The following is a 9,464-nucleotide window of genomic DNA, read 5'->3' as shown; positions in this document are numbered from 1 at the left end:
CGACCCCGCCGCCGACCTGCGGCGCACATGCCCCCCCGTTGTCGTTCCGAGTGTCACCCGCGACTTGCGTGTCGTAGAATTTAAATTATAGGCGGTTTAACACTAAATAATCTACAGCGCGTCACTCAAAGTCAATGGCCGGACTGTGTTAGTTGGGGAAATGTATCGATGTATTAAAAGCGAAAACAGAATCTCACACGGATCGAACCTCGCCGATCCGTCCGAGCATAGATTCAATTTCAAAGCGCGATCGATTATTTCGCTGCGGGTTCCGTCTCTTTGGGTCAATTTGCGTGTTTTTGCGCAAAATTGTTCACATCACGCGTGACTTCCAGCGGGTTTTCCCGGAATAAAAGTTGCTCGCCGGCGTCGGCGAAGCTGAAAAAGCGCGTCCGCGCCAAGCGCAATGTCCCTCCGACCGGTTCGCGACGTCGCGCGGATCGATTCTCCGCCGCGGCGTTCGTGTTTGTCCGGAGATGCACGACGAAGAAACACAAACGGGACGGCGCCAGTTCCGCGGAGTCCGCTGGATCAGCTGCTGGCAGTTGGTGTTCTCAATCAGGTCCGCAGCCAGCCTTCATAGGCTCGCCGAGGAGCCTGTGGAGTAAGACAATTAAAGAGGACCGTTACGCGCAGCCGCTGTTCACGTTTCTGCGTGCGTAATTGCGCTCAAACTCGGATTTTAAAGGTGAAACCCCCCTTTTTTTTTTGATCCGGTGCGTTTTTTTTGTGACTCTGTGAAGCCGAGACCGCGCGTAAAATTAACGCATCCACGGACTTTTTTTTTTTTTTTTTTTGTTCCAACTAACTTCCCCAGAAAAGGAGCCACCATGACGGAGACGTCGGCAGCCCCCGCCAAAGCCAAGAAGACGGTCCCTAAAAGCAAGAAAGCCACTTCTCATCCAAAGTACTCCGACATGATCAAAGCGGCGATCGTGGACGACGACAGCCGCGGCGGCGCGTCCCGCCAGTCCATCCAGAAGTACGTGAAGAACAACTTCAAGGTGGGCGACAACGTGGACGTGCAGGTCAAACTGGCGCTCAAGAGGCTGGTGGACGGCGGGATCCTGCGCCACACCAAAGGCGCCGGCGCGTCCGGCTCATTCAAGCTGACCAAGCCGGAGGAGACCAAGAAGGCGCCCAAGGCGGCGGCGGTGGCGGCGACCCCCGCCAAACCAAAGAAGGTGGCCAAGCCCATCAAAGCCAAGAAGGTGGCCAAGCCCAAGACGCCGGCCAAGGCGCCGGAGAAAGCCAAGAAGGCACCCGCGAAGAAGGGGAGGAAGGCGGCCAAAAAGGCGCCGCCGGCCAAAGCCAAGAAGGCGCCGGCGCGGAAGTCCAAGCCGGTGAAGGCGAAGGCGAAAGCCGCGAAGAAGGTCGCCAAGCCGAAGCCCAAGCCCACGAAGAGGGCGAGCAAAGCCGCCAAGAAGAAGTAAAGGGGGGGCGGTGCTGATGGACAGTTACTGTAAATAGTTTTTGGAAATCTCTGCGTAAATGTATTATTTTTGTAAGTTCCCATTCAGATCTGATGCTGTTTTATCATTATCTCTCTCTCTCTGTCTCTCGCCGATAGATGTAGGAAATAAAAGTTGTGAACGTTTTCCGTTTGGCGTTAAAACTAAGTTCTATTCGATCCACGTGTAAATACAACCGAACCGAAACTTCTTGTTACTGCTGGGGGGGGGACGACGACGACGACTCTCCCGAAGCCTCCATCGCTGTCATTCATGCGTAATTCTGCATTTATCTTCATGTTCTGATGACGCGCAACATTCGAACCTCTGACTGTGTTCAGTCACTTTTACAGGCTGTTTATAATACAGTTCAATAAACCCTCGTCATCTTCTACAAAACGATTGTTGTTCTCTTTTTGTGCGCATTTTACGCGCGCGCGTAAAATGAAATAGGCGGGATTAAAGTAAGTCACATTTGAATCCATCTTTGAAGACCAGTGACTGTTCTCTCAATTTAGAAACGATTTTTCTCATAAATTTTGAATATTTCTTTTTAATTTTGCATCAAAAATATTTCAAAGTTCACCAACCCCCCCGGAGAACGTGAAACAATAAACCAACATGGTTTGTTAGACTACAGGAATAAAAGTACTGAATAAAGTATTAACAGGTAGATAAATACTTATGAAAAATATCCTGTTCCTCATCACATCTGCGAGCACTTAGAAACCGCCCTGGCTGCAAACTACACACTAAATACACCCACTTTTCCACGAGTGGGTCACAAATGGGTGGCAAACACACGCACGCGCTGACGCGTCCTGCCGTTCAGTAGAAACACAACACTGCCGCCTTGTGGACGGAGACGTCATGAGCAGGGACGTTTCAAAACGTGTGTCTGCTGCATTTGTTATCCGACCAGCTTTCAAGTCCATCAAACGATCCGTGTTAAAAGGTTGCATGTTGAACGAGCATTGCATCCAAACACAGTTAGAAACAATTTAATTGTGTTTTAGGTTTATTGGCAAAATATAAAATGTATTGGTTGTTCCTAACAGCAAACATCATTTTATTCAAGAAACGCTTTTACTGACTGATGCTTTTCAAGGGGCTGAATAATTGTCAGAGAACAGCAGCCAGTAAAAGAAGGGTTTGAGTAGGAAGAGGACAACCGGATACGTTCAGGTGGTTGTTATGAATAACTCACACACAGCAGTGCATTCTGCCAGTAAACCTTAATGTACCATATATTTAACTTTATATCTTTAATGATTACAGCCAGAACACCTTTAGTGCAAAGCGTTGCTTTCAGTCTGGTCCAGTCTTTTATTAGGCATTTATTTAAATGATTCCACTTTTAAGTACGATTTCAGCCACAATAAAAATTCATAGAAGTATTTTCTGCAGGATCAGCTCTCAGCAACATGTGAGCCGCAGACGCGGACTGACTCGCATCATAGTTGTAATAATACAGGGGCAGATTCTGTAACAAAGGTAAGATGCGTGTGAATAAAACAGCCCAGATTACCCGGTTAGTTCAGTCTCAACATTCAAATCCATTTCACCATGAACAAAAAGCAGAAATTATTTTTCTTTCAAACTTTGCAATTTTGAGGTTTTCTCATTTTCCTTTTTTTTCTCATCGTAGATAAAATGCTTCGACGGCAAACATGCTGCTTGACTTATTCTAGGACCCGTCTTTGTGGTTGCTCGGCCATTGATCGCTGAGGAGTTCCAGTTGCAGCCAATCCATGCCCTTAAAAACGATTCATGTGCCCACTGTGGCACGTTTCTGCATCATGCTAAAGAAAACACTGCTTGGAAATAAAACTTTTGCCAATCTCATAATTAACACTTAACATAAATAGAGAGGGGGGGGGGGGGGGAGAGATGAGACTCAACCGTCTTCCTGCCTCTCCTCTAATAAAGCACCTCTTTGGACACGTCCCTTCGCGTAAATAAGGCGGGGAAAAGCCGGGAATGACGTGATCACCGTCTCCCAGCTGCAGTCAACTGCCTGAGAGCGGAAGAGACGAAGGCAGACACTGAGGTAAGAAGAAGAAGAAGAAAAACAAGAGGTACGAAGAGTTCCCCGGGAGCCTGAAGAATAAATTGATGCAGGTTCTGGCTGCTGTGGTTCTGGTTCTGGTCTCGTAAATCCTTCACGCATGGATGGAAGCATGGGGGAGATAAAAAAAAAACAAAAAAACAAATCTCAGCCGGCTGTGGATCATTTCATCCTGGAAATGGCTCTGTAAACGGCGAATCCGAGAACGGCCACCACGGCCGAGCCCAACGCCACCCTCAGCCAGAAAGACGCGTTGCTCATGTCCGACCCGTTCAGGTGTCTGGAGATGGGAGGAACAAAAAAAAATCATTACTCACGCAGAAACCAAATACATGAGCAGCTTATTATCCGTCAATCATTCTCCTACGATCTTTACAGGCTTTTTAAATGGCGTCTGATTGGACGCCGGCGCAGCAGGCGGGCTAGCTGATGACGTACGGGTACATCGCCGCCCAGGCAAGCTTGGAGTAGATGTTTCTGCTGGTGGAGTCAAAGAGCAGGCCGGAGAAGGGCAGCGGCGGAGGCAGCCGGTGTTTGTAACAGAACTCGGCCGGAGTCATGCCGTGGAACTGCGTGACCTCCGGAAGGTCCACCTTGGAGGCCACCAGCACGCACGGGACGCCGGCGTCCATGTAGTGCTGCTGGGGAACGGGAGAGAGCGAACGCAACGACTTCACTGGGAAGAAGAGAAGCCGCTTTGTTTTCGAGAAGCGGCAAAATTAAATTCAGGTTCAACGTCACACAAACCGAATGTGAACAAACTTTCATCGTGCTTCGGACAAACGCTTTTTAGTTCAGGCGTTCGTCGCCGGCGTTGTGTTTCCATTAGTTACGTGATTTTGGCTGCATCTGTGAGTATTCCTTATTAGTTAGCGCCATCGTCTGTCTCGAAGGGAAAAACTCATAATAAAAACACATTTTATACTACAGTAATACTGTATATCATTTATTATATCATTGTGTGTGTCTATTCTATACAGAAATTAAAAACCTTCTTCCATTATAATTAGGGTTTATTTGAGCGTCAGACGGCCCAAACGGATTAAATTGTTTTCAGTTATTTTATATGGGAAATATAAATGCCCCTGTAGCCGCTGGCTCCGCCCTTTAAACGCACCTGTAGCCGCTGGCTCCGCCCTTTAAACGCACCTGTAGCCGCTGCCTCGGCTCACCTTGTATATGCTGGCACAGTAGTTGAAGGAATGCGGATCGCTGGTGTCGTACATGAGGCAGGCGACATCACAGGAGGCGTCCGAAGCCTTCAGGAACTCCAACTCCACGTCCACCTCGTTGAGCTGCATGAGGGGAAGAAACCGGCGCGGGGCTTACGCAGGATCACAGGTCAAAGGTCAACATTTAGATCAGGGCGGCAGCTACTCACGATGAGGTGCTTCTCCTGATTGCCGACTTGGACAGTGTTTATCGTGTAGGGGAAGAAGGCACTACTGGAATTGTCCTTATGCTGTTGAGGGCAAAGGTCACGAGTTGCACACAGGTCTCTTGAACTACTTTATAAATTCTACGTTCAATAGTTTCAGCTGCAGACAAGCAGAGGGCGTCGTACCGAAACACCGTGTCCCACGAAGGCCTGGAGAAAGGCCGTCTTGCCCGTCCCCCGTGGTCCAATCACCTTGCAGAGAAACACTGACCGCTGTGTTTGGCGTTTCTCCAGGTCAATCCCTTTCTCCCGTGTTACTGCACAAACAATCACAAACTATAACCACTAAGATGCGAGCGGGCGCCGAGCCAAGGCTGTAATTCCCGCGGCGGCTGAGGAAGGACCAGGCGCCGCGGGAGCTGCCGTTTCACTCTGCTACACGAAACACATCAGTTTGTTCTCCGTTCATTCGCTGCTTGGTTCGGTCACCAGGCGGAACCGACGGGGATGTGTTGATGGATTGCATCAAAACGTGTTAATAATAGCAGGAATGAAAGACAAAATAAAACTATTTTTAACTACAATGGCTGTCAGTAGCATTGTGAAACGTGTTTGTTTAGCTTGTCAGCCCCCCCCCCCCCCCCTGCGACACCCCCTCCACAAAGTTCTGTGCATATTGATTATGTAGTTCTGCATATTTGTGGAAAATGTTGTAAAAATGCTCCGGATCCGACCCTTTACCCGGATCTGCACGGAAACTTAACGGATTCTTTCCTGACACTGCAACATCCTTTCACGTAGAAATCCAAGCAGCAGCTTTTTCTTTGTTTTTGTAATGCTGCTGATCCAGTGGCACAAAAGGACATGACACAAAAACACACTGTTCACGTTTGTCTGTCCCAGCCGGCTGCAGGTGAGAGGCGGGGCACACCCTGGACAAGCCGCCAGCTCATCGCGGGGCCACACGAAAGACAAACAGCCATTCGCACTCACGCCTACGGACAATTTGGTGTAACCAGTTCACCCAAGCTGTTTCTGGTGGTGGGAGGAAGCCGAGAGAACCCGGAGAGAACGCACGCAGACACGGGGAGAACATGCAAATGTCAAACTATATTTGACTTTTATCTCATGCGGCCCTCAGTAATTTCATACAAACACGCACACACCTGTGATTGAGGTGGTCTGTGACTCCTGCTCGGTTAGGATAGAGTAGCCGAGGTATCCGAGGTGCTCCAGGCAACGATGGATGTCAAGGTATGCAGAAAGCCTGCATGTGAGGGGTTTGACGAGCATGTGACCTTTAAGCATCCAATGCTATTGTGCGGAAAAACTGTACCTGTTCTAATCCTCAGGAACAAACCATTAAGATCGAGGTGAGACACTTACGTCCACTGACAAAGGTAGCCGCGCTTAGAGATGTAGCCCTCGTCTGTGGTGGGAACAGTCGTGTAGACCTCTGCCGCCCAGGGCATGTAAGGGCAGACGCAAAACAGGTTCCTGAGCTCCGTCGGCGACAGCGCAGAGTCTTTGTCCTCAGAGGGAGAACAGGCAACTTGAGGGTTAATGCTAGCCACGCACAGCGCAGCGGGACACGGCGACCAGAACTGCGACTCACTTCGTCGTACTTGTCAAACAGCTGCAGGAGGAACTGGTGGCCGAAGTGATTGAGCTCCGTGGTGCAGCCGACGGGAACCCGTAGCCTGACCGTAGAGGAGTGTGCGTAAGAACGACACAAAATCAGAAGGGAGCACAGCCTAAACAAAGACGTCTGAGGTACACGACTGAAGAAGAATCTTTACGGTCCATTACGACAGTGCTGAGAAACATACTCGGGGTAAAGGTAATCATCAGTCAGTTCAAGGTCGTCGTCGTAACCGAACTTCCTGAGGATCGTCCATGTGGTTTCATGTCGGCCCCTCTGGATAAATAACGTGTTAAGGAACAAGAAACCTGAAAAAGAAAACACTTGGGCCTTACTCGAGTGTGGTCGCGCAACCACGTGTTAAAAGTATCAACTTCTTCGCGACTTGTTTTTTTTTACCATTTAGGGTCAAGCCGTTGTCCTGAACCCCTTCACTGGTGTTCTTCCAAACTACTGTCTTCACATCTTCTAGGGCTTGAGGTGCCAGAGGATTCCCAAAGCAAGATTTCTGCAACACAGATGGATATGTTTAAGAAAAGGGTTTGGCTTCATAGGCCAACTGAGAATAAATAATGACTAGTGATTTTAAATTGCACCTGAAAGCAGTTGAGTTCAGTGTCACTGAGAATTCGGTCGTTGTCCTGGTCCGAAATGTAAAATATCCTGCTGAGGGCACGGACACACGACGGTTTGAGCTAGGGAAAAATGTTGGAATAAATAAGGAAACAAGAAATTCAGAGTGTTTTACACTATAAAAGGTAGTAAGACAACAAATAATAACAACAGAAGATAATAATAAGAAATGTCATTAATAAAAATATTGAAATAGGAAATAAAAATGACAGCAGCTAATGTTACCGGCTGACCTGTTTGTCCTCAGGGTCATAAAGAGGTGCGGTGGGGTGAAGGACGGCCTTCTGGGCATAGTAGAACAGCTCAGAAATGTTCTTCAGGTTCTTTGCAGAACACTTGAAAGAGAAAAACAATCAATGTTGGATGATCCGTGCGCCTCTTTGGACAGCAGAACGATGACGGTTCAGCCTCACCTCAACACACGTCTCGATCTCAGAGAACTGGTTCATGATGGGAAGGATGGTTTCCATCGAGCTCCCACAGCGCAGATCCGACTTGTTTCCCACGAGGATGATGGGAACTCTGATTGAAACATAAAGGCCGGCTAAAACGATATCTATATTCAAACATGGAAGCTAAAAAGAGTACAAAGTTCACCGACTCAGGTAACACAAACAGCTGATACATACTTGTTTCCTTTCTCTGCATCTCCGTTAACTAAAGGTATCCACTTCGTCCTGATCTGAAAAACAAGAGGCAACACAAAATGTAATATGGAGTTCGTGGGACGCTTGTTCAGCAGAACAGCACAGACCCAGCAGGGCTACCTTGTCTATCGTGTCCTCACTGGTGACGTCATACACGACACAAACCACGTTAGCCTGTGCAGGGTAGAAAATAAAAGCATCTTAGGACAAAATACTAAAGAGAATCAACATGATTTATATATTAAAAAAAAGCATTATATAATAGGAATACACACAAATAATTAAATACACAAATTTCAAGCACGTATTGTATACTAGGGCTGCAGTGTACTTACCTTGATGATCTCATCTCTAAGAACTTCATCACTCTGATCTTTTTCTGTTGGGATGAAGGGCAAATGTAAACAATACAAATAAACAAAAACAATAACGGTTGCTCTGTGGAACAACTCGTGGCGACAAAAGAACTTCAAGTTCAGCCAGCTGCTTCCGCCGTCGTTATTTGTGCTTTACTTTTAGATCCATCACAGTTTACTCAATGTCTCAGACTCGTATTTTTTAAGCATTAATGCGTTTTCCTCATTGCGTGGCTACTTCTCACCCCTGTGCAGAGCTGGTAGCCTGAGTACCTGAGTAATCTACTATGTGTGTGGGAACCTTCTCCGGAGTCACATCGGCAGGAATAGTGATCTCTTCAGCTCGGGGAGGAACCTATCAAGAGATTGTTATATCATAGATCAAATTCAGAAAACACATATTTTAAATTTTCTTCAGACTGAACAAAAAAAAATGGAGTATTTTCTCCAGCATCCATGAATTAGGTACCTTCAAGCGAAAAGCACTTTAAAGCGCAAACACCCACCTCTTCAGGGAACTCCTCACCAACCAAAGACATGATCAGTGACGTCTTCCCCACCTTGGCTGTTGGAGGACATGAACATGAGACGAGCTGATAAAGGCTCAGACATCCATTTGTGAATTGTGAGATTCGAGCATGAACAGAATCTGTCACATGACCCGCCATTATACTCCACTGTACTTATATGTTAGCACATGTACAGTATAAAATCCTTAAAAAAAACAAATTAATCTGTATATTGTAATATGTGGAATATGTGGCACTCGGAAAAACACATTGAGGAACTTTTATATTGCGTCTAATCGCCGTTAATTAATCATTCATAACTTAAGCGCTAGTTCAAAGAAGCTAAATTAGCATACCGTTTTAGCTTATGCCAATGGAGCCACTGAAAACACAGGGTTCAAAAAAATACATGCAGATTTCAGTTCGCATTTTTAGATTGTCTTTGGTACAGAAGACAATAAGACTATGAATAAGTTAACCGCGGTAAATTGTGCAACAAGTTAATAACTTAGCTAGAGGAGCTAATGCTTTTGCTATCATTAGCCTTTTAGCTTGTTGGCTGTCAGCGCCAGTAACTTACGCTCCCCCAATAAAAGTATCCTGACGTCTTGTTTCATGTTTCCGTTCTGTTTGAAGAACAGTCAGTCTCACAGCAACGCTATAGCGACATTTATCGGTCATACGAATCTCAAAAATGTTAGTTTAAATGAAATGTGGTCCTCTTCGCAAAGATAAACACTCAAGGTGAAACCATATTATCTCCGGGTCACATATGGTGAA

The 9,464-nt window shown here is 46.7% G+C and overlaps 2 protein-coding genes across 2 annotated transcripts; one reads left to right on the top strand and one right to left on the bottom strand.

Moving 5' to 3' along the window:
* The first annotated feature begins 626 nt into the window (after nt 1-626).
* On the top strand, nt 627-1,840 carry LOC137915078 (histone H1.0-B-like). The gene has a single exon (XM_068758564.1). The coding sequence runs from the start codon at nt 831-833 to the stop codon at nt 1,431-1,433; it is 603 nt and encodes a 200-aa protein (XP_068614665.1). The 5' UTR covers nt 627-830; the 3' UTR covers nt 1,434-1,840.
* A 623-nt stretch (nt 1,841-2,463) lies between these two features.
* Nucleotides 2,464-9,301, bottom strand: LOC137915089 (mitochondrial Rho GTPase 2-like). Its single transcript, XM_068758575.1, has 19 exons — nt 9,265-9,301; nt 8,682-8,740; nt 8,449-8,530; nt 8,155-8,198; nt 7,940-7,993; nt 7,802-7,854; nt 7,586-7,694; nt 7,406-7,507; nt 7,136-7,234; nt 6,939-7,047; nt 6,727-6,847; nt 6,513-6,597; nt 6,284-6,429; nt 6,064-6,164; nt 5,084-5,214; nt 4,901-4,981; nt 4,692-4,814; nt 3,958-4,160; nt 2,464-3,799 (listed from the first exon to the last, which is right to left on the bottom strand). The coding sequence occupies exons 1-19, from the start codon at nt 9,299-9,301 to the stop codon at nt 3,682-3,684; spliced, it is 1,857 nt and encodes a 618-aa protein (XP_068614676.1). The 3' UTR covers nt 2,464-3,681.
* Nucleotides 9,302-9,464: the final 163 nt, after the last annotated feature.

This window comes from Brachionichthys hirsutus, unplaced genomic scaffold, assembly GCF_040956055.1.
Source record: "Brachionichthys hirsutus isolate HB-005 unplaced genomic scaffold, CSIRO-AGI_Bhir_v1 contig_867, whole genome shotgun sequence".
NCBI classification, from domain to species: domain Eukaryota; kingdom Metazoa; phylum Chordata; class Actinopteri; order Lophiiformes; family Brachionichthyidae; genus Brachionichthys; species Brachionichthys hirsutus.
The sequence above is the reverse complement of the archived record's forward strand: the minus strand, read 5'-3'. Positions and strand labels throughout refer to the sequence as shown.